We start from the raw sequence: 26515 nt of genomic DNA on the forward strand, positions 1-26515 counted from the left end.
TTGCTGACACATATCAAAGTTTTTAGACAATGACTAACTGCAAAAGTTACAAAGATTGCAAGACCTTCCCAACTGCAAAATAAATACAGGAACAGAGAAAACTGAAGCCACCTAAAGTGTCACCTTAGCCACAAAGAAAGAGCACTCCAGAACCATATGCTGCCCACCTAGAATAGGAATGACTATTTTCTCCTGGCAAAAAGCTTTCTCAGCAGCAGGTGGAGGTATGACAGATACAGATATCTGCACCCTTGTCTGCCACAAGGTAATTCTTGTTATTTTAATATTACTGCCAATGTGTTGGACAAAGAAAGAAAGAAAGACCTATCTGCATTCACTATGTATTATGTCATGGCAACATACAGTACCACAATTTCATTAGAAATTATTTGTCCATGATAGAATTTAATTTTCTTATTACAGCAATAAAGGAAAGAATGGCTGGAGTCTGATATATGCAAAAAAAACCCCAACAAACCACAAAAAAACCAAACCAAAACAAGACAAGACAAAACAAAAAAAAACCCCAAAACACACCAACAGTGAAAGAAATGTGAGCTTTCTGCTCTTGGCTTTATCTCTGCATGCTCATTATGAGTAAGGTTTCCTATTTTCTCTGGCAGTGGGTTAAGAAAGATGTTGACAGACTGGTTCTTGGGAAACACAGAATTTAACTTGGTACCATCAACAGAATAATATATAATAAACACCAGCTGCAACTGTCAAAAATCACTATGTTAAATATGCTGCATAGAGTTAGTTTTTACAATACCGAACATACAAGCTCAAACAAAAAAAAAAAAAAAAAAAATAGGAGCAATGGATCCTACGGGGATAAGCAGATATTCAGTCCTGTACTGCATTGTACAGAAATGCAAGATTGTAGTTCTGTAATGTAACAATAAGGATATTGCTTTATAGCCTATGAAGTAGCACTACTTCATTTAACCTGAGCAGGCTGCCAACTTACCATGAGCCAAGTCCTGTTTTCCTGAGCAGAGGGAATCAAACAAGAGATGTTTCCTTTATTGAGATCTTTCCAACCAACTATACATAAAAAGTTCCATCTTTTACAGCTTTTTCACAAGGCTGTGTGCCCAAAGTTTGTTATTCCGTTTTCTTGATCTTTCCTTTTTCAGCAGTATTTCTCACTTTCGCTTCACACACAGTTCCAGCACTCCAATCCACGTCCTTCATTCCTGAATTTAACAGATCATAAAGCTGCCCTTTGGCTGTATAGCTTGTTAGTAGTTCAACCTCTCACAAGACATTTTTCCAGGTCCCTAATGCTTCAGTTTTCTATTATGAAAATACTTCTAGTGCTATTTACTGGGCTTATTTATGCACATGAAAAACCACTGTTACTACATCAATTTCAGTAAATGTCTTCCTTCAACAGAATTTTGATTTGCTTCAGTAGTCCAATAAGCTATTATGTTGCTAAAGATTTACTAAAGGGTAGAATACTCAAGAATACTCTGGTAATGTGCGCTCACTGCTCAGTAGGCCAAACATATTCTGGGCTACATCAAAAATAGTGTGACCAGCAGGTTAAGGGAGGTGATTCTCCCCCTCTACTCCACTCTCATGAGACCCCACCTGCAGTACTGCATCCAGCTCTGGGGTCCTCAGTACAAGAAAGACATGGACCTGTTGGAGTAGGTCCAGAGGAGGCCATGAAGATGATCAGATGGCTGGAGCACCTCTCCTGTGAGGACAGGCTGGGAGAGTTGGGCCTGGAGTTCAGCCTGGAGAAGAGAAGGCTCCAGGCAGACCTTGTAGCAGCCTTCCAGTACCTAAAGGAGCCTACAGGAAAGCCGGAGAGGGACTGTTTACAGGGGCATGGGATAATGGCTTTAAACTAAAAGCGGGTAGGTTTAGATTAGAGATTAGATATAAGGAAAAAATTATTTACTGTGAGGGTGGTGGAGCACTGGAACAGGTTGCCCAGAGAGATTGTAGATGCTCCATTCCTGGAAGTGTTTAAGGCCAGGTTGGATGGGGTTTTGAGAAACCTGGCCTAGTGGAGGTTGTCCTTGCCCATGGCAGGGGAGTCAGAACTAGATGACCTTTAAGGGTCCCTTCCAACCCAAACCATTCTATGATTAATACTTGTTCACTGGTTATGGAGAGCAAGAAGGGGGACCATTCAGATTTCTTTGCGCATCTTGAATGGTTCAGTGATCGTTCAATGTTCAAATCACAAAACAGAAGACTGGATTCAGACCTTAAACCTGGCAACCTGTTCTAATAGACCCTGCTTTGAGCAGGGGGTTGGACTGATGAGCTCCACAGGTGCCTGCTAATCCCAGCCATTCTACAGCACAGCACTGCACAAAACTCTTTCCATGAAGTAATAAACTGTTCCTGGCCCAAAGTGCGAAAGTAGTGGCTCTACTATATTTTTACAGTCAGTGGTTTATCAGCTACATTTGAGTATATTCCTTCCTCTTAGCTTTTCCTCTTATGAAGGAAAACAGGGAATTGCAAGTATTTTATTTTGATCATAAATTTTCAACTTTTGTTGATATTCAAAATTATTTCTCAAGTTATTTTAGCACTCTCTTCTTTCTTGGATTCCTTGACGATTTGTTCATCACGTCCAAGTGTCCTGCATGTTAACTTGCCACTCAGCAGATCATGCTGAGCAAACCAAGCTCTCATGAACTATGTATTCTTTCTTTCCAGGTATCTGTAGTCCTTCCCAATTTTTCATTTCCTCAAGACCCACAATTCTTTCAACTACTCTTCTAAAACACATGAAAAACGTAGTAGCCTGTTTTTACCCTCTTTTATTTGACTGCCAAAACAGAAAGATGTTGAAGTGTGAAACTATCCCAAAAAGAACCAGTAACAAACACATCAAATATTCATCCCACTCCTACACACCTTTTCATTAATGAGCCAGCTGGGCAGAATCAAGCAGTGTCTTATATGGCCTACAGTCTTATAGTGGTTTATACCTAATCTGGGTGAATACTCATTATCGTTTCAAAGCCACTGGGTATATTTAAAAATAAAGCAGCAAAATTTCACTAGAATTTCATCATAATTTAAGACATACCTTGAACATAACCAGATATATCTTTTCACAATGACAATAAAAATTCTCATCAATAAAAAGCCTGCCAACTTTAGCTTCTCAGGCCTCAATATCAAAGAATTTTCAAGAAGGGCAGATCGCAAAGGTAAGTTAAAATATATTTTGCAGTTCCCACATGTAAATCACCATGAGAATCAGCAAAGACATACATTGTATAACTTTGTTCACTGAAAAAGTACCTACTCATCTTGCCCCAGAAAATAAGAGAAATCAAACGAACTACTAAAAATTAAGCCCATTAAACTGAGTAAAACTCAGCATGAAAAATTTTCATGATAGTTTCAGCACTACAATTCCCCTAAAGTCAAATGGAAATGCATTGGTTCAGCTTGGAAGAACTTGGCACAGCAAGCAGTTTTGTACTGTTCATTCTGAGTAACAGCCCTTGAAATGTTGCATCTCTAACTTCCATATGGCTACATCTTAAAGTAAGATGACGCAGTTCTTTTACATCTTTGTATTTTAGTCTAAGTATTTAATTCATGGGACATCATGAGTCAGGCTGTATTCTCTGTGTCTTTTTCTGGGTTTGTGTTTTTCGTTCTATCTTTACGTTCTCTCTCAACAACAGCCAACAGTTATGACTGGATCTAATGTTGCCCTTCCATGAAAGGCTTTCCACTGATTTCAACAGATTTTGGATCGGTCTCTTGCTGTCAAGTTAGTGAAACAGGAAGTTTTACAAATTTGCAATACTTAATTAATTGGCAATTCCACTTGGCTTTTGTCAAGGAGCTCAGGTTATTTTCATGTATGTTAGGATACCCAGACAAATGTCGTGTTTAAATCAATAAAAGACAGACCTACAAATAAAGAACCAAACTGAAGCCACTCTGGCACGCTTTGCTCTTGTAAACAGTAGTAATGCTTTTGCAGAAACTCAGAGATTTGCACAGGCGCCTACGCTAAGGCAAAGTGTGGCTAGGCACACAGAAACAGGAATAATGCAGAGCATGACCTAAGCACCTACGGGAGTTTGCACCAAACTGTCCAGGATTCTGAGAGCAGACTTCCCCTCTGAGACACTGATACACAGAAAACAAGGACTGTGAAAGACCAGGTGTAGTTATAGGTACATATGATGCAAAGATTATTTACAACGTAAGAAAGCAGCCAGGAGGAGCCATGCAACATTTTCCCAGCATAAAGGAAAAATAATTACATGCAGTCTTTCAACCAAGAGATTGATTAAACACAACAGGAAATTCGAAATGTGCCTCCCTCAAAAATCTGACCCAGTAAGAATTGCCTTAAGAGACACAACCGTCTCTTCACTTGTCGGTACTGTGATGATTCTCCTGTCAATTCTAGAAAGGGATAACCAGACTGCTTATCCAGTGATTCATATTCCCAGCATAAGGTAACATTCTTTCACTCAGTACTGATCTCATCATGTAATCTTAGCCATCTTCAACTAGAGGGCATGGTAAGTAATTCATTGACTTAATTTAGCCTTATGTAAAGCAGAGGGATAATATGAAAGCAAATTAAAAATGAGCATAAAAAGCAGGAAAGTATGTTTGTTACTTCACTTGTTCACTTTGCTGGCTTAGCCATAGCGATATGTTGATTCTTCTTTTTTATTGGGATTTATTTTCTCTATAAAGTACTTTACAAGGTTCACTTCAAAAAGCTCAGCAGAAGGAGATTTCAAAAATATGTTAATCGAATGTTGACAGGAATCTCTGTGGACGCCCACAAAAGCAAGATACTCAGGAAATGTCTGTTAAGATCTCCAAATTTGTGCAGGAAGACTAATTTTAATCACATATTTCTGGATTTATTTTTATGAATCAATGCCACATCAATCTTCTCTGGCCTTTTATTCCAAACTGTTATGTATGGAGCCCTGCCAGAATGGAACTCACAGCACTGGCAAGCTGTTGCATGAGCCTGAGTTAACGCATATAAAAATACTGCTTAATCTTTTCTTAGTTTTTAGGAAAGGACTATGAAGACAAGTTATAGTCCCCTCTGCATGGCTTCTCTTTTTTTTCTTTTTTACTTGATCCTATAAGCTATGTAAAAGCTCAGTTTCATCAGGCTTCCCTTCTTGTAGAAGGAACTTCACTAGAGGTGTTTCAAAACACAAACTACCTTATCCCCCTTTAGTGTAAAATCGTAGTCCATTCTAGGACTACAATTCTTTGTAGTTTGATCTATCTTCAAACAAGCCAGATGGGATACTGCTAGCAAGGGCAGCACAGAACAAAACCAAAGCAGATAATGTCCTACAATTCTTCATCTAGGTGTACCCAAAATTTGAGTAGGAGGTTAAAGTCTTCTTTATGCACTAGCTGGAACAATTCTTGAGCCAATCTCCACCTGATCTTCTCAGCTACCACATGCATTGGAAATAGAAATGCTGCACAATGATGCAGAAAATAGTTTCCACTGTGATCAATACTGCATTGCAAATTAAAGAATTTTTTTTCCATAGGATCCATATAGCCATCATTAAATATGCTTACTTTGCAAGCACACGTTTTTTTCTATAAAAAAGACATGCAAGTATTGATATACTCTTACCAAAATAGCAATAGCTCTGTAATAAAAAGGGTGTGTCTATCTCTCTCTTTGTACAGCAGTTACAATAAACTGTGTCAGCCTACTATCATATCACTAATACAAGTTCAATCTTATCAGATGTTCTGTAATCTCAACTTCTAATAGTATCACTAGCAGCTGAAGTGATTTACATTCAAAGAGAAAGGGTTCATATTCCAATCTTGTTAAGGGAAGGACAAATATAATATGAGCATCAATTTTAAAAAATATACCCTAGTAAGAATAATGGAGTAAGATGCAAAATAAAAGATTAACAAATCCATTAAAGACTGCAAATATAGTTCATTTGATACAGATGCTGCGAGGAAAAAAAAAAAAAATCAAAGCCCAAACAATTACTATTTTGGCTAAAAAGTAACTGAAAATCACAATCACACAGAGGTTTGCCTAAGGAAAGGCTCTATGTTTAGGACCAAACAGTAAGTTGGCAGAAGGAAAGAATACTTGCTGACATGACAAAATGTTTTTTGTCAAAGCTCTGGAATCTGTAGCATCACAGCTTGACAGCAAAAGCTCCTCAGGCCTCTACCAAAGCCAAAAGTAATTACGTGTACTTACATGTACTCCCTGTGCGCAGAATGCACAGCAGCTGCATTGCTGTAACGCCACAAAACTATCGCTGATGACAAAACATCCAGGGTAGCATCAAACTGAAAGAGACACAGAGTCAATTGTTTTGTGGGCCATTAACTGTACTCTGTACTAACAGCAATACATTTACTATCCTGCTGCACAGGCACAAAGCAGCTTCAAATAAATTATTTTAATGAAAGCAGGATTTAAATTTATTAAATTGATCTTCTTTTTCCCATGTATTATTGCACGATACAATTCAGAGCTCAGTAAGTCAATCAAAAGATTAAAACTTTATTTGTAATCCATCACCTGCTGAGAAGTTTAAACAAAAATCAAAACCAAACCTAACACAAAATCAGCCACTGTGGCCCCACAAGAGTTAAAATACTAATATGATTCTTATGCAAAGACTCTAAACAAAAAAAAAAAAAAAAAGTGTTTGAAAATGCCTGTCAAGCATCCCTTTTTCCTGTGAATTCACTAATTTTATGGCATAGAAGGTTTTGTTTCAAAGCAAGGAAATATTAACTGTTTTTCAAAACCCCATTGTATCCAGATTTCATATTATTCTATATTATCAGCAAATCTGCCATGTTTGAATTTCCAGTAAATGAAGAAATGATGTTGGGTAATACCAAAACCAAGGCTTGTCCCACTGTAAGAACTTTCATGCTCAAGTCAAACTTTCTACAGAGTCAATCTAACCTTCAAATTTGAAAGCAAAAGCCAATTTGTTTGAAATTAGTCATTGGCTTGTCATTTGGAATTTTCTGCTCTGCCACTACTTGGGAAAGTCACAGTAACTACTAGAGCGGAAAGCTGTTATCCCAAAGTCAATAGGAGTTTTACCATAGACTTCAATAGAAAAGGGTCATGGAGAGTTTGGAAGGGAACTTCAGAATTTGGCTCAAGTTCAACAACAGAGCTGATTAAGCTGAGAGATTTTGTAGAAGAAAACCATATCTGGTGGATAATATCTATCAGTGGTGATACATAAGTATTGACATTAATGCCAGTGTAAGACTTATTGGTCAGAAACTGAAAAAGTATAATGAAAGTATCTTTACCATCCTTTCCAAGATACAACTTCAAGAATATTTTTTCTAATCCATCATTGACTTTGCACACCTTGCCATGAACTTACAATAAAAAAAAAATACAGTTCAGAAAAAGCCCATGAAAAAATGGTAGAGAATATTTAAGGTAGAGAATATTTAAACTGTATCTCTACTTACAGCAAATCCAAATGATGATGCACTGTATCTCATTACGGAGACAGCTAAAGGAAAGAAAATATTATTTAGAATCACTTTAAATCTTTTTTGTATTTCTTCTTCTCTTGTCCGAGTGCTACAAAACTAGTTTCAACACATGGGCTGAATGATCTGACCGACACTTAAAAAAGGTCTAAAAGAAAGAGCTTGTGCTGCAGGAAATGGTTAGGTCACTCGAGATGCTTTTCTTTCTTCCAAAACTGTAATGGGACAGACCTTACCATAGCATTCAGAAACAGTCTATTTACGAAACATGACCCAACTGACTGACAGAAAACTAAGTAGGCCCATCCAGACTTCTTGACTGGCATCTTTGACAAAAAGCCTAAGGGTAATTCACACAGCCCCAAGAAATGCTTCAAATTTCATCAGATCAGTGATTTCCAATGGAAAAAGCATTAGCAGGAAAAAGTTTGACCCGTTCCTATTTTGACTGCATACTGCCTCTAAAAAATAAACAAGACTTTAAAAACAGGCTAACATCTAGAAAAAAACTATATTTTTATAATTTTACTCCATTGCCCTAGTTTTGGCTGAGATAGAGCTAATTTTCTTTCTAGTATAGTGCTGTATTTTGGATTTGGTGTGATAACACACTGATGTTTTTAGTTGTTGCTAGGTAATTGTTGTGCCCACACTCAGTCAAGGACTTTTCACACCCTGCCAGGTGCACAAGAAGCTGGGAGAGCAGAGCCAGACAGCTGACCCAGACTGGCCACAGGGATATTCCCTACCACATAACGTCGTGCTCCAGATTAACTGGGCCAGCTAGCTGGGAGGCAGGATCACTGCTCAGAAACAGACTGTGCATTGGGTTTTGTTGGGTTTTTTTTTCCTTCTGCACGTGGTGAGCAATTGCATTTGTGCACCTCTTGTTATCATTATTTTTTATTATTACTATTGTTATTCTCTTCGTTATCCTATTAAACTGTCTTGATCTCAATCCACAAAGGGTTTTTCATTCTCCTCCCCAGCCCCTTGGGGGAAGGAGGGGTGAGCAAGCAGCTATGTGGTGCTTAGCTGCCGGCTGGGACTAAACCCCAGCATTCATGCATCTTAATTCTATCATCCCACAGTTCTCAATTCTGGGAGGTACTGTGCTAGGAAAAATCCCTTTCAGTAGCCCAGAGGAATAGCAAGGAAGAAGCTGGCAGCAACAGAAGAGGCCTTCACCTGGAGATGGGACCTCATCAAACTGCAACTCTCACAGGCTAACAGCAACACTATGGCTATGTCAAGCTCTAGAGCACTGAGCAGCTCTAGTCGTCTTGCTGTGTTTGGTAGACTGTCGACTCAGAACAGGACTAACTGAACCTGTGCTCCCTGAATAAAATGCACGACACTCTAATTCCAATATTAAGACAACGCAGAATAAAGCCTAAAAGGATTGATTTTACTACTCCTATGAACAGATATCAGCTAACTTACTAAGAAAAACACTTTTTTGTAACAATAAAAATACTTGAACTAAAAAACCGCAGACTCATCAAGAACTTTGTCAATCTTAGGCTGACAAACACAATATCTAATTTTCAGTATTCCAATATTCATTAGAACAGCTTGGCAGAACAGAGCCACTATGGTTTGACTGTTCTTTTCAGTAACAGCAAGCTGCAGTTCTATGGCACTTATCTGGATAAACAGAAAATAAAATCTTGAAAAAAATAATCCTTTTCTCATCGATCTAAGGCCTAGCTGTGGCCACAAACACACCAGATATCGCAAATATTTGGATTTTATCATTACAGTTGGCCAAAACACAAAAGTCTTCAAGTTCATTTCTAGATTCCCATTTTCTCAAAGTTTAAGAGTATTGAAACAGTTAGTATGGATTTACTCCCTCTCACTGTTAAATCATGCTTTCTCACATTGCATCCATTTTTAAAAAGGGTAGAAAGGATAACCCTGGCAACTACTGACCTGTCAGCCTCACCCCTGTGCCTGGGAAGATCATGGAACAGCTCCTCCTAGAAGCTATGCTAAGGCACAAGGAGGACAAGGAGGTGATTTGAGACAGCCAGCATAGCTTCACCAAGGGCAAGTCCTGCCTGACCTATCCAATGGCCTTCTATGATGGAGTGACTCCATCAGTGGACAAGGGAAGAGCTACGGATGTCATCTATCTGGACTTCTGTAAGGCCTTTGACACAGTCCCCCACAACATCCTTCTCTCTAAATTTGAGAGATGGATTTGATAGGCAGACTGGTGGATAAGGAATTGGCTGGATGGTCGCATCCAGAGGGTAGTCGTTAATGGCTCAACATCCAGATGAAGATCGGTGACAAGTGGTGTCTCTCAGGGGTCCGTATTGGGACCAGTACTGTTTAATATCTTCATCAGTGACAGACAGTGGGATCGAGTGCACCCTCAGCAAACTTGCAGACAACACCAAGTTGAGTGGTGTGGCTGACACACCTGATGGACGTGATGCCATGCAGAGGGACCTGGACAAGCTTGAGAAGTGGGCCCATATGAACCTCATGAGGTTCAACAAGGCCAGGTGCAAGGTCCTGCACATGGCTCAGGGCAATCCCTGGTATCAATACAGGCTGGGGGATGAAGGGATTGAGAGCAGCCCTGAGGAGAAGGGCTTGGGGGTACGGTGGATAAAAAAGCTGGACGTGAGCCAGCAATGTGCGCTTGCAGCCCAGAAAGCCAACTATATCCTGGGCTGCATCCAAAACAGCGTGACCAGCAGGTTGAGGGAGGGGATTCTGCCCCTCTAACTCTGCTCTCGTGAGACCCGACCCCACCTGGAGTACTGCGTCCAGCTCTGGGGTCTTCAGTACAAGAAAGACACGGACCTGTTGGAGTAAGTCCAGAGGACACCACAAAAATGATCAGAGGGCTGGAGCACCTCTCCTATGAAACAGGCTGAGAGAGCTGATGTTGTTTAGCCTGAAGAGAAGGCTCTGGAGAGATCTGATTGTGGCTTTTCAGTATTTAAAGGGGGCTTTATAAGAAAGACAAACTTCTTATCAGAGCCTGTTGTGATAGGACAAGGGGTAATGAATTTATACTAAAAGAGGGTAGATTTAGACTAGATATAAGGAAAAAATTATTTACTGTGAGGGTGGTGTAACACTGGAACAGGTTGCCCAGAGAGATGGGTAGATGCCTCATCCCTGAAAACATTCAAAGTCAGGTTGGATGGGGCTCTGAGCAACCTGTCTAGTTGAAGATGTCCCTGCTCATTGCAGGGGGGGTTGGACTAGACGACCTTTAAAGGCCTCTTCCAACCCAAACTATTCTATGATTCATCTTCTCAGTGAAAAAAGAGGCTATATTTCTTGGTCAGACTTGCCAGGCAAGAGCTACACTTGACAAGCTGACACTACCTTACAGTGGTCCAACTGCAAATTTGAACACTTCACTGCATAATAATGTATTATCAAATTTTCATTGTATGCCTTCTTAGAGGCATATGGTTTCAAAAACTGCTGAAGTTGCATCAAAAAAATATGGGCATTCACAGGTACACACAAGCTTGCAATGTTCCTGTTGTTACTGCTTTCATATGATGCAGTTTAAAGCCACACTTTCACTCCTACTTCTATTTCTAGCCTGCCTCTGTAGTGGCATTAGCTCCTTAGTTTTGACTAAATTGCCAGCTTTTTTCCCCACTCTAATCCAGACTTAAAACAAATAAACTGTATGGTTCCCTTAAAAATGAATATATAATTTCTACAGGTGATAAATGCATACAGATAGCTACACCTTAAGAATGCTCATAGGGACATATTTGGTGTATGTAAAGCATAAGGTCTTTAGCATGATAACTCTATTTTTTTGTATTCTACCACAGTGAATATCCACAGCACTAACACACAATCTGTTTAGCCTTAGCTATCTAATACAGCAATGAAAAACAAGTATTAACTAACAGTGTCACAAGTCTGCTTAAATCTTTTTGCTTGCTAATGAATACTGGACTGGTAAAAGGCCATAATAAAAGTAGTAATAAGCACTGGAAAGGTGTATTTTTATATCATTTATTTACATACTGGTTTTCTAATGGGAAAAAATAACCCATTTGTCTTTCTTTCAGAGTCAAATAACAACATTAAAGCACCTTCAGCCCTCACACTTAAGTACGTTAATAGTCCTAGCTGACAAGTACAGTCATGAAGCTCACCAGTAAGTCACTCCAGCTTAAATGGGATGTTTGTACACGGGTCTAGGCTCTATGGCAGAGAAAGCAACTGTAATATTGGCGAACAGGGTATCAACCAATACAGGTTGCCACAGACTGACCATATCCTCTAAAGACAACAACTGGCTTCCATTCTAGGCTCTGAAGCTGAAAGGACGTTTAGGGAAGTACTTCCTAACATTCAAGAACTTGAGACCCCTGGGCAAAGGAATAACCAGTGGTCCTTAGGCCTCCAGTATCACTGCCATGCTCCAGGAGCAATGTACTGCACTGCAGGAATGGATCATAGAGCTTTTGCTGAACCCTCACCTTCCTCCTTCTCAATATTTTCAGTTATTCCCAGACAAGCCTCTGATGTAGAAAATCCCAGAGATTCCTAGTCTCCATATTGAATCAGTACAATGGTACGAAACAAGCAATGAGGAAAGAACAGAGCAGGTAGTTTAAAAATCCTGTGGAGTCACTGTATAGATTTAGCAGTACACTGCCATGACAGTGGGGGCCTGCTTTTAGCTATTTTATTGGCTCAATTGGACAGCATTTTATTACCTCTACAATAAAGTAGACAATCCTAATGCATTTTCCTGACATTTGTAAACGGAACTTGCAAGCAGTCAGAAAGTAAAAATAGAACCAGCACTGTAAGCCACAAATCTACCACTGCTTCCACCTGCACAGCAACATCAAATCATGAAGTTTGCCAACCTATAGGTCAGATTTTGCTGTAATTCCTTCACCTCCTCCAAAGTGATTCCAAATAAAGAAAAATAACCCATTTCCCACACATTTCACCCTCAAGTAAATTCATTTCCATGTACCTCCCAAAAATCCTATGACTAGGGCCCTAACCCTACAAAATCATTCCAATTTAACTCTTCAGCCACCTAGGCTTCCACCAGCCTTTGCCAGGTTTGATCCATCTAAAATGTGTTCCTGGAGAGCTGGGACCCTGCAGTGACCCTGGGCCTCTCGCTTCCTTCTCTTGACAGGAGAGGACCCGTTTTGCACAAATGTAGGAGGCAAGAAATAGGACAAGGAATTAATTCTGCCTCCAGTTCTCCCAAACAGAAATCTTTGGGATAAGTCTGGCTACAAATGAGATGGTACATACAAACAGCTCCTCCATCTGTCATAAAATCTCTTCTTACCTACTCACAGAAAACTATTTTTAGGAAACTCCTCTTGATGGGACAATCACTCCATCATGTTTGCTTTGAAATTAGCCTTTTTGAAAAACACACCTGGATGTCAGCACATAAAACATCATGGCTTCAAAGCACATAACCTGCATTTATCAGAAATTAGGTAGGCAATTTTAACATCACTGAAAGTGTTGGGTTTATTTCTGTATATATTACCGTGTGTATCTTGTGGGTTGTACAGAGTCACAAGCAATGGGAACTGGAAGTTGTACTGAATCAGAAGTGGAAGTGAAATACAGTCTGTTTTTCACCACCCAGTGTTGGTAAAACATCAAAAACTAATGTTACAATAAATATTTCAAAACAAATCCATTCCAAGCACAGAAAACCAAATGAGTAATACTTTTTAAAAATCCACAAAAAAAATCCCTCACAACTGAAGCTGAAGAAGAGTCAAGATTCTAATACCATTAATACTTGTAATGAACTGTACTGACCAGGACCAACAGGTACACATACATCTGCCCAGGCACCTTTGCCCCACACAGAAATTTTTGTTGAGCTTCCATAACTTCATTTTCTTCAATGAACTACAACAGCATATATCAGTTGAAGATTTTCATTACAGAAACAGTACAATTTCACGGCTTTGTGCAAAATTTTCCTTTGCATTTAATCCAAACAGTTCTTTCCAGTTTGCTGACATGTTAGCAAAACCAATAATAATTTATCATCATCTCTGATTCCAGCATTTTCTATCTTAAATCATTCATTTTTCAATGTTTCAATTTCAGAACTTTTTAAAAAATGTTTTTTGTGGTTCTTGCAAAGAATTAAACATCAGTTCTCCCTTAATTCCCTTTACTCACAGGGTTTTTTATTTGTTTTGTGGCTGCATCAGTGCCTCATGGTAAAATATCAGAAAACTTCCATTTCAGGGGTTAAATATTCACAATATTGGCTTTCACACAGGCGGCACAGATGCAGACTTCCCAGACTGCTTATTCATTAGCTATGGTGCTCACCAATCATAGCAATCTCAAAGAATAGCAAAGCAGTCCGGTCTTAAAGCTTATTTAGTCTCCTGATTCAATTCTGTTTAATTTGCTTTCATCTTTCCATTTACCACCAAAAGAGCACCCATGCCTCCACTGGCACGTCCCACAAATGAACAGAAGAGACCAAGCAACCAAGCAGGACCGCGCAGTTCTGAACTATGAAACAATCCTATGACAAAAAAACAAGGTATTACTTATTGAATGATGAAAAAATTATCCATGTGGAGAAAACGGTGAACCACCTTTCTCTATAATACACAGTAGACAGTCCCCAAGAGCATACCAGTAATATAAAAAACCCCAAGCAAACACTGAATGATGGAGACACGCACACAAGGGTAAATCTGTTCCTGATTTCAGAAAAAAAATAATGCCCAGTCTCTCTTTTAACAGCTTCTGAAATAACTTCTGTATACAACAGACCTCCTCTGCACCCTTAAGTGAGTATTACACTAAAATATGGTCAGCCAAATACACCACGGCAGTCAATTTTGTATATCACTCTTTCCAGCATAACTAGAGATGACCTTGAGAAACCACTTGCTTAGGGAAAGCTTTTTGAAAAACCAGAAAGCAAGCAACTCCAATAAGCCTGAGTTCAGAGCAATTTCCAGGATTGTTCAACAGTCCACGCAGGGGCAATATTAGAGTATGCGCAAGCACTGTGCAGAGCAATGCACTGCAGTGCCGGTTCTAGGAGAAAGCAGAACCCCTCCTGTCCAGTATCCCACTGCTTCACACGCTCCTGTGCTTCCTTTCTCAGGTGCCAACCTTCTGTTTTCAAACAAGACCATTTCAAAAAAAGAACGCAAATAAATCTGAGAAAAGGAGGTATGGTATTTTTGTTTAGTTTTGGCTTTCCAGGGGGCAGGAACTAAAAAAGGGCCCATATGTTATAGCTCCAGTTGAGCTTTATCAGGATACGAAACGCATACGTTTGCATTTAAGAATAGGAATAACAACACTTGAAGGTCTATAAGAAATGTATTAGTATTTCTTCCAGGCACATGGTGCAAATTCTCTGCAGTTGAATAAACAGATGCATAGTTTAATCTGTTATATTTCAAATGGGGTCACTTGAATCACCCAAAATAACTCAGTGCAATGACAGTAAAGCACATTGTCTTTTAATGAATCTATTATTGATGCCTCAACTCCAAATATAACAACTGAAATGGCCTAGAATGTTGCAAATGCTCTTAACTGCACACTTACCAGGGAAGCTTTTGCAGCCTATACCTAAAATCCACAGGCTTTGTAACTTCAAGCCTGAAACTAGCTTCCAAAACCAATGGAAGCAGTTTGGCCCTGTCCAGGGCCAAGGACCGAGTGGTATGTTGGCTTAAAAAAAGTCACAACCAACCAGAAATGTTGAGTGATATCAGACACACACAACAGCAGTTTCTAAAGCTCCGTGGCCAAGATTTGTAATTCACTGTATCCAAATGAAGGTTATTCCAGATTTAACGACCTAGGAGACTCTCCAAAGGCAACATTTCTCCCATCTTTTGTGTTTTACTGACTGAATGCAAAGGTAGCAGGGAGGTATTCAGGTCCTACACAGCAAAAGGAATTTATTCTTGGGAGTTTGGCCAGCTGATATAAAGCAGGTTTTACCTAAGTTAACAGAATAAGCCAGAAGACTGAGGTGAAGGTTTGTAAATGCTTATCTGACTTAACTGGGTTTCTGGAAGCCTCACAGAGATCCAGTGAACTCATATTTTATACATGTATCCCCAAACCTGTAACAGCTTGGACGTAGGCTGAATGATTTTACCAGTCATTGAAGGTTTTGAATTGTTAATAAAAGACCTGAAATACTGCCATTATTCTCAGGTTCTGGCAAGTTCCTATCCTGTGGTCACATGGAGAGATTCTTTCAAAAAGAAAATTAAAGAATGATGTCATACACAAGCTACAGCTCAGATATATTAACATAGAATTTACATGCAAGGATTCAGACTAACTGCAGCACAACCAACAATAAATATATGAATATTGTTGGTTGTGCTACCTATTGTGCCATGCCTTGGTGTTTATATGAAAAAAAAATTGTTAATTAGCTCTTATTTAGAACATAACCACATTTAAAAGAACATAACCAGTGAGAACTGCATCCCCCATCCTCCATTATTCGTCTCCACTACTATAGAGCAGCCTAGTGGTTTAATATAAAAAAGATGTATATCTTCAAGTTTGCCAAATTTAGACTAAATGAAATATATCAGAAAACTCCAAATGCCAAACCTCCAGATTCAGCATATGTTTAATTTTTTCCCTGCTACTATTTCACACTTGACTTGATTGTGAATTGTATTTTCAACAATTGTTCTATGTCAGGCATCAAGAACATTAAAAAAAAATTTAAAAAAAAATCAGTGCTGCTGTTAAAAAAACATGCAAGTCCAGTTTGAAAGTACTTCTAAGAAACATAAATAATTGTCTAACACTCCTCACACCAGAAGATAAACATAACACAGCTTTAAATAACTGGAATCATACTACAGTATGCTCCATATACACTGGCTGACTGGAGCGCAACATGGCAGATTTAGATCAAGAGAGGATTTAGTTAGCTTTGCCACATATCATATTTCTTCTAGAAGTATTCCAACTATCCTGTACCTTAGATATAGTTCTTAAATAAGATAAGGCAGAAAAAAAAAAAAATCTATCTGTGGTTTAAGTCTACAAGTTGGATTCTTCCTAGTGTTCTTTGAACTTAGAGAAAAGAAACACGTTTGAGCCATGGTAAGTATTTAAACCCAGTCCACAAAAGCACTGGCTAAGTTCTCACTCTCCCATGTTAACCGGAAGAACCCTTTCTTAGGATCTGCTGTCCACAACACCACACGGGTGAATTTTCTAGTTATAAACAAATAGTAATAATATTTTCACTGGAGTTGCACGTGAATTTCAATATACAAATTTTTGATCAAAGACCTTTTTCCCTAGAATTTCAGTAAAATTTTAGGCAATGGATGCAGCAATGAATTGGAAAATTTTGCATGTACCATAGAAAGTTTTCCAAATAAATTAATCTAATTTCTTGATTTGATGGATTTTAACTTTTTAATTCAGTATGCGTGTGGAGAGTGTTATATTTTTTGATATCATTATAGATATATAACTATATTTACAATTACCTCAAAAAAATGTATCAAACCAAACAATTAAGAGTAGTCTGTTTCACAGATAAGGAAACAGAACTGGACCAGGGATCTTAGGAGATATTTGAAGATCAGGGATTCAGAATGAGTTTAATAGCCAGAACAACTAGACTCTGTAGAGAGAGCATAATTGTTTGAAAAGACAGCTAGGTCCGTGTGGTTGACACAGTCTCACACATCATACTGTCTTACTAAGTAACTTTCGACAAACCCCTTAAACATACCCTTTTTTTAGCGATCTTATCTATAAAATGGGACAAAAGTACTTCCACGCTTCAGGATGTTATACACAGGAAAAATCATTTTACCACATGGAAGCATCTAGCACTTCAGCAAAGAGAGACAGCAGGCACCATGAGTTATCTATTTGAATAAACTGTTTAGTATCATGATCTGCCTTTTATGATATTTCATATTCTCAAAGCACTGCCTTAAATTTTAGCAATGCAGACTTTAACTACTGAAAATGGTAACCCAATTAGAAATGATCTGCATAATCTTTATGGCATTCCCACAGCTTAACAGTTGTAACATACTCTATTTTTATACTAGAAGTGTTTCAAGAGACTTCTGAAAATCAAAGCAGGCTGCCTTTTATACAGAAATATAGCAGTACTTCAGAAGTGTATCAAGTGCTGAAAAAACATTCACATTGAAAATAATTTTGCATTGTCCTTTAACTTGTATTTGTATAATGTAATTATAATTACTGAAACTGATGTGACTACTGCACCCCCATCAATGGATTATTACGGGCTCATTTTTGACCTGCTGAAACATCTAGAACACAAATGCAGTGAGACCCATGAATGACCCATGAAGGTGACTATTTTAAGCATCCTTCATTTTAGATACCTTTGCAAGGTTCCGAATTTGGAACACAGAAAAATGAGTCCACACAAAATTGTCAAATGGACACCCAATAATGAAGACAGTCAAAATAATTATGAGAAAAAGCTATTAAAAACTACATTCAAACTCAGGTAAAGGATACAATATAGATAGGATGATTTTATTTAATTTTTTTAAATAATTCCTAGTGTAACGATTTAACTGTGTTCTATTTTTTTTGCAAAAATCACACAATTGCAACAGGAAATCTGCCAGAAGGAATGAAGGTAAAGTAAGATATTTGCTTGTCACTTTCCTTGGTATTTTTGTCTGGTTCCTCCCTCAGCTAACAGGTGGTTAAGTCCTGCAACTCTGCTCTTGAGGAGGATGAACAGAATTACAATAAATTCTCTGCACATACACATTTGTGATTTAGAAATCTAAGACCCAGGCTGGAGCCCGTCCATGACTGCCCCTGGTTCAGTGGATCCTGGGACAAGGAATGGTCACTCTAACCTGGAAGCTGGAGGGCACAGAGCATTATCTGACACAGATCTGCCCCACACAGCGGTACAGCAGGCTGCTTCCCTGGAACCAACTGTTCTTCTCTATACGCGCATTGGTGCCTTCCCCAGCACTTCCTACACTAGGCAATGACTAATGGCACAACTGAGTCCCTCTATCGTCTGTGGGATCAACATAAGAGAGGAGCATAATAATGCAAAAGATTGACAGGTTTTCCTTATAATAATAAATAATTTTTTTTTTAAAAAAGAAAAAAGGAGAATTATATTCATTTCTCTACGCATGGCTTTCCTGAACATGCAAAGAATGGTATGTGAAGACAAGACCATAAAAAATTCACACTCATGACATTTAGTTTCATATTAAATGTTTGTTCTCTGAGCATTTTAATGACCTTAGAAATATGAAAACCAGGGAAGATTTAAAGTGAAAAGCTTTGGTCATGGAAAAATAATTAGTCATCTTCACAGTCTTTTCCATCATCCCTATCAATTTTGGAGACAAGTCACATATCACAGTAGCCCCTGTCTTAATTAGATGGCTAGTGAGCTACTCCAGAACCAAAACAAGCTGCCAAATACAATTAAGCAGGCTGCCAGAATATAGCACAATATTACAGAGGTTTTCTTTTTACAAAGTGAGGTAAAGAATGCAAACCATCCCAGACACTTCAGTGAATTAGTGGAGAAACTTTAAAACCTGGCTCTATATACACATTTAAAAAAACCACAATTTCAATTTAAAGTTGCTTTTTGGTGTAAAAATTTTTAGATACCTCAGCTGACTGTGGGAGAAGACATCTGTTCAGACTTCTGCAGCTGTAGACATGCAGCTCATTTCAGTACATAGGAGCCTGAAGGCCTGTTCTCAGAAGTGAAGATGTTAGGCACAGAGCACATCATGCTAAGGACACCTCTATGTACTACTAGACAGGAAATAAGCTACTCCATACCCCATTAAATCCTTCCATTTAATCTTCAGTTTTAACAAGTGAAGAGTTCAATTCTTGCCATCTACCATCTTATACTTGTAAAAATCTCACAGGGGCAATCCCACACTTTAAGAACCTGCAGTTTAAAAAAAGCAAAATCCTTTGCTTTTTAATGTTCAAGAATTCCTGTATCTGGCATATTTGACAAAGCACTAAAATTCAAACATGGAAAAGTTATATTGAGATAAAGTAATATTTCTTTTGGAACTGAGGGCAAATTGGGAAAACTGTCACTATTTTACAAAAATTTTACTGCTCAATTTTGCTAATAAGCCTAAAAATGCCCAAACAACTATAGTAGTTCTGAATCAGCAAATATTTTCATTATTTCATTGTATTTCAGTACTGTTCTATCAACATTTATTTACATTTACTGTATTGTCAGATAGTTTGTGGCAGTTTACCACCTAGATTCTTACACTGTAAACTCATCTCTATGGTCAGATAATTGGAAAGCAAGAGATGACTGAAAAATGTTACCTTGTTTATCAGTTAGATCAACTGGCAGATTTTATCACCTATTTCGGTATATTGTACTGTGGGTTCTGATCAAAGTGACATTTAACTTGCATTCCTATCTCTGTTAGGGAAGATTATTTTATTTGCACAAAGTAGTTAAATAGTCCAGGTAACTGCAAGTGAAATGTATTGATAAAGAAGGGAGGAAATTGCAAGCTTACATATTGCTATTCACCGTGTGTAAGCAAACTGGTGAACATACTGACTTCCACCCAAGTCAGTTTGTCTCTGAGGGACAAAAGAATGATGAAACTAGGATCTAATATGTATAAAGCCATTTATTGGTGTTCTCTAAGCACAGAGGAAATGACGTTTGCTGATTGCTTCTTAATGAAGGCCATTTTGAGAGTGCCAAAAAGAAGGTAGGAAGCCATATAAGTATAAATCTTTAAGATAGGCATTCCCTACAGCTCTTATTCTACAAAAGCTATCCACTCTTAGTTTTATTTTAGCATTGTCTTCAATGGAAGGCATGTTGGTTCATTGTGTATAATAATGTTATTCTTTTCTATTCTCAAATACAGTTTACAGTATGCAAGTCCAGATGATTATTTCTTTGCTGGACCTTTTTTGGCCATGCTTTTTTAACTAAAAGATATTTTGTGTGTTTTGTTAGCAGGATTTCAGCTCAACAACTAAAAGATAGCAGACTCTTGCTTTACTTCTTTATTTATTGCTACCAGAATGTAAAGAAATCTTAAAGTTTGAACTGGATTATTAGTGGTCCTTTAATACAGATCACCAAGCAATGAAAAACCACCCTTCTCATGCAAATTTAATTTAACATCCAAGTTCTGAACACAGACAATCATGCTAAATAAATCAAAAGTCAGGAAGAAAGAAAAGAGAAAGGAAATCATCTGTGTTACTTTTTTTATCTTTCTAGGCTGAAATATAAACAAACCTTCTGGGAGAGAAGCAACTGACTGATGTGTCTCTGTTGAATTTAACTGTAGGAAGGAATTGCAAGCCTTCAGACAAATCTCTTCCTCAGACAAGGTGCTAATCTTAACAATCTATTGCTAAGGGCCACAATAAAGGAGGCTCTCATCAATCCTACTTCAGTGTTGTAATATGGAGATACTCTGCTAGCAAGGATGACAGAGACACACTGTACACACAAAATAGTGCTGCAGTCAGGCTTAGTATACAACTCAAGAGCAAACCTGATAGATTAGGTTAGCTGTGGGCTCCAAGTCATCAAGTAAAAATTACAATAAAACATGAGTCTTAGTAACAAATTTCCTTTGTACTGTGGGTTTTAATTAAGCATTGGTAGTAGCTTTTTAATGCAACAATTCTAAATAAACCTTCTTGGAAACATAAAATGCTGATTTTCTAACAAAAACATTTTAAAACTGTTACAGTTTTCTTTCAGTTGCACAGTCTTGACCACAGGTAGCAGTAGAAAATCCTACTCAGCAATTCACAAGACCAGGAAAATTGTAATAGCTTCCCTGAAGGAAACAGAGTTCTAAAACTAGAAGAAAAAATAGCAAATGATTGACACACCACACTACTTTGCATCTGTCCAATTTCAGAGTAATTGGCTTGACACCTCTACTGCTAATTCCAATCAAGGTAACAGAAAACTTCTGATCCTGTCTCTATGAGATAAGCTTGATTTATATGGACAAAAAATAGTCCAGGTAACATCAGAAAAAATGCGATGATAAGACAGGAGGATATTACAAAGCTGTACGTTGCTATTTACAACATGTAAGCCCGGCAATAAAACTTGACCTTGGTCAATTGTATTTCTGTGTTCCATACACATCTACTCCAAGGAGCAAGGTCTTGAAAGGTATTAGAAACATATTCCCGTTTAAGGCAATCAGCATACAGCTCCCTTTCAACATACAAAGGATTGTTGGTTTTTTGTTTTTTTTCTCTTCTACAGGCTTATTATTAGCATGAAACAGCACCAAAACTAAGAAGAAATATTTCAGTATACAGGGAAAGTTTAAAGCAGAGCTGACATATGCCTGACTTGCAATCAAAATGACTTTTCAGTGGAAGACCCTAAGCACCAACAACCCATGCAGTCATCTAAAATATCCTGACTTAATTTTTCTAAAATGATAAGCAAAGTCTCTGACTAACATTAAAACAGTTAACATCCCTTCTACAAACATGGCACCAACAGTTCTAAAAATTTTTGTTGGCAATGATATATTTTTAAAAGCGTTGCTTCAAATTATTGAAAGTGAACACACATACACACTTTTATCATTCTCAGATCCTCATCTGCTCTGCTTTCAGCGAACAGCCAATATCTAGTCATTCACTTGCTTCATGCATAAAGCAATGCCTTTTTTTTTTTTTTCCATTTAGAAATCATGTTGAGAATATTTGCTTATTTATAAAAGGAGAAACCTAGAATTACTAATACCAGAATGCTGGACTTGTATCTAAAAATATCCAGTGGTCTCAATTTGTAGCCACCAATCCTGATCTTTTAGATTAACTTACTAGAAGTGGTAGGTTTTGGTGATGCCTGAGAATTGTAACACTATTGTAGCATTTCATATTGGCCAAAGATGTTTTGCTCGCTATTCTCACTATGCCAGACTTACTGCTTCCCTTCTTAGTGATGAAAGGCTTTGAACTTTCTTGGCCTGGCACCAGTACAGCTTCAGTCTGATTCCCTCAATGACGCAAACGCCACTGCCCCTAGTGATTTCTGCTGCCTGCTGCCTGATGAAGAAAAGATGTTCCTTTTGCAAAGCCTTCCAAACCAAAATAGGAATTTCATACTCAATTATAGCTCTAATTCTATTAATTTATTCACTGCTTTTGATGACAACTCAGCCTCCCTCCCAGGTAAGACACCCTTTTAAGTTTACAAGTTATTGTATTGTTTTCCCTGCACTGCTCTTACTCATCTTTTCTTTCCAGCTGCCTAGTGGTCAGAGCCATACTACAATGTTAAGTATGCTTTGGAGCAAACAGAAAAAGAAGTTGTGGCAAGTCACTTTAACAGAAAATCAAGAATAAAATTAGCAGTGGAAAACTAATATGTAGAATTCAGATATCTTTGTAGAGGTGTTATAGAACAGTCTAACAAATATTTTGCCTCTAACCCCAAAGGAGGTCAACTTTCAAGTCAGAAGATATTATTGCAATATTCAAACAAGCAGACTATATTACTACATTAAATAATATCGTATGAGAAAAGCCGCTTGCTTTTGGAAAGTGGAAAGAGCAAGCTACTTTTTATTGACTGTGCAAAGAAAATTACTGTGAGTTCTGGAGTAATATAAATCCACCTCACGGTCTATTTCATGGTAGCTTAATTGCATACATCGGACAAAAGAGTCCAGAGTCTCAGACTGTGTAAATTTACATCACATTCTTCAGATATGCTTATTTATACTACTTGATTACCTAGCCTTCATATAATCAACTGTGTGTGTGTAACAGCCTAAATTTACAAATTTCCCATTTTGAATAGAGTGTGGTAAAGAACTCTAAAAATTTCCAGGGAAATTATTGAGATAACTTGATCAATGATATCGTTGGATAAAAGATTACTTACAATTGAAAACATGTATAGTAGAAAGTTAGCCCTAACAATATTTGTAAAATGGATTTGCAATAAGTTAAGACAAATAAAATCTCCTCTGTGCCAGAAAGCCCTTACGACACAGAAGCCAATCTTTATGCTATACATATATTTATAGGCTCATATTTTCCAAGAAAATCATTATTTATTGCTGGCCTCCTTAGCATCTTTTATAAATATATGACAGAAAAAGAAGAGTCATTGTTCAGTATCAGTCACCAAGTGGACTACAACAAGCCTGCTTTCTTTGCTGTGGCACTTAGTACTACACCATACATTCAGTTATCAGCCACAAGACCGTACAAAAGATCCAAGAGGGATCTTGGGGTACAACTCTCCCAGTCATGTTATCCAAAGGTCTGGCATACAAATTACCTCTTGGAATGATGGTGCATTTCCTACAGATAGTCCAAACTGATGTAATGAAAACCCTGCAAGTGATCTCAGTTGCAACTGGGAAAATCTGGAGGGAGGGAAGGACCAAAAGCCTAAATCAAACGCTAAAGACTCTATTTATTTGCTTTTTTTCATTTGTTTCTTCATATGCACGGTCTTCCCAGGAATATATAACAAAAGCATCCATTCTTTTGTATGAAAGACCTGTTTCGAATTTGCTTTCACCATAAGCCATAACAGAAACAAAATGACAGACTGCTACCCGAACTGCTGTACAATAAAACCAATAGCGATTCAGACTGGGTTTCACTATAGGACATATGCTTCAGTTTCAATAGATCAACACATTTCAAACCTTACAATCAGAATTATGAGCAAACTTGCTCACCACCATGGTTTTTAATATTCTTCTAATTTTCAGACTAGAGAAGTACCTGTGTTCACTTGTTCTTGTACTTCTGACTAACCTTGACCATTAGCTTAAATACTTCATCCTCCTCGTGACTATGGCTTGTATCCTTAATAACTTGGTAATCACTTCCGATAAATTATTGCTTTTGTTGAAAAGTAGGTGTTTTCACAACAGCAAATACAATCAAGGAGTAAAAGGGGCTTATCAGAAGTTAGTAAGTTAACATAATGGCAAGAACTTTAAATAAAATTGTGAATGATTTCTGTTGATGCTGTACATAACTCAATGGAAATTATTTTCTCAATTGTTTCTGCTCTTATTCTATGCCATGGAACATAATGATTATGCAAATATGTCATGCAACAATGATTATTTGATCCATATCTTTGATGTTCTTTAATAAATTCTGGATTAAAAGTTTGCACCTTTATAATGATACAAATGGAATCAATGAATTCTTAAATTCTACTGTGAAAGAAATTGTAAAAACAAGTGTTGGCATTTGGGAACTGTAGTACTGAACACTGACCAGATGATTAATTTCACGACAGGTACCACAGAAAGCAGTCCTAAAGAGAAAGGTTCATTGAGACAGCTAGAAGAATATATCCATGAAAACAATTTTATAAATACTCAGTAAAATCACATATTTAAAATTAATTCAAATTGGCTGAACGTGCCAATCCAGTTTCCCTTTATAATTCAGGTTTCACCTAAAATACACAGACTTTATCAGTTATTGATACAACCAGTTTGTCAGATTCTGACAGGAGTCTGAATTAGCATTCAGCAATCCACAGATTCTGATTTTTATGCCTTATGAAAAGGTTAAATATTTACTGTAATTTTGATTATTTGCAATTTTGGATCTGACATTAGTCACACTAGAATAGCTAGGCCTTTAACACTGTGTGATGTTCTGATAAGCTCTCATATAAACCATTCTGCTGGTGCCAAATCTTGCAGAAATTAATTGATTTCCTAAAGAATTTGGTGAATTAATTGTATGTCTTATGTTAAAGACGCAGGTCTTCCCTTTATTGTAGATTTTAGTGTAATGCGTTCTCGTGACACGTAATGACATAATTAGAACATGAAACCTAAACAAGCATGTATTCTTATTTTTCCTTTGCTTTTTGGAACTACTGCAGAACAAAGCTGCTCAAGTAATGAAAAACACCATAAAAACAACTGGTCAAAACCAATCCCTCAGCCCCTACATGTTACTAAGAATTCAGGAAGCTTCAATGAAGTACAACAAAGCATAATTCACATGGAACGAAAACAAATGCAAACTAGCCATTTGTACGCATCTTCCAACTAAAGAAAAGGACCAGTTTAGCATACCAAGGAGAAACACGCTTCCATGTGTTTTCCACGTACATGTAGGCACAGGTACACACGTACTGGGAGGAGGGAAAGTAAACCACACTGAGCTGACAGCTGTGGCAATGTACTACTACATTTGTAGAAACAGAGAATGGTGCTAATACTGAGCTAGTCTGTGGGATAAGCTGGAGAAGTACAGCTGGCCTACAATGTCAAGAAACAATAGCCACGTTTGTCAACATCCATCACCAGCAGATTCTTCCTCAGGTCCCAGCCTTGCATCATCAGCAGAAAACACTTCAAATAGGGGAAAGCAAAGACAATTGTATAGAGGCTTAAACAAAGTCTTTACGCTCAACCACCCAAAGACAGCCTCCTTTTCCTATCTAATGCAATATATCCCCCCAAAGCAAAACGAGAGAAGCGGCATTCAGCTGGTTAGGTTGTAGGTTCAAAACAATAGATGATGTGTTGGCTTCAGCATGGGCAAGCCTAAGACTTCAGCTTCATCCATTTCTGACACCTCTTCAGCTGTTGCCATGACAACACTCACATCTCCCCATGCTGTGAAGTGCTCTTAGTTTAAATATTATATAAATGAACATAAATCTTTCATATATCTCATACAGCTATTGTTTGTAAAATGGGAGCAGTATTATTCTTCTCAGTTTTATTAGAAGAAATATTATACAAATCATTCATATTGGTATTCACTGAACACTGAAAAATTTCATTAGACCAACCCAGCATAACGTTAATATTTTTTATGAAAAGCACTATAGTAAGGGTCTCTATATCTTCAGTGCTGAAAGGCCAGTTTCTACAAATTTTCTGTCCTGAAAAATTCAAGTATGTTGGAACACATGGCCTCCATAACTTATTTTCCATGTAGAAACTTAAGC

At 37.7% G+C, this 26515-nt stretch overlaps 1 protein-coding gene across 1 annotated transcript in view; it reads right to left on the reverse strand.

The window, feature by feature from the left end:
• Positions 1-26515, reverse strand: part of TMEM163 (transmembrane protein 163) — a 106682-nt gene that overhangs the window by 33434 nt on the left and 46733 nt on the right. The window contains exons 3-4 of the mRNA XM_075757180.1: positions 7483-7526; positions 6230-6321 (exon numbers count right to left, since the gene is read on the reverse strand). Coding sequence (XP_075613295.1) covers positions 6230-6321; positions 7483-7526 — 136 coding nt within the window. The remainder of the gene's footprint in view (positions 1-6229; positions 6322-7482; positions 7527-26515) is intronic.

This window comes from Balearica regulorum, chromosome 6, assembly GCF_011004875.1.
Source record: "Balearica regulorum gibbericeps isolate bBalReg1 chromosome 6, bBalReg1.pri, whole genome shotgun sequence".
NCBI lineage: Eukaryota > Metazoa > Chordata > Aves > Gruiformes > Gruidae > Balearica > Balearica regulorum.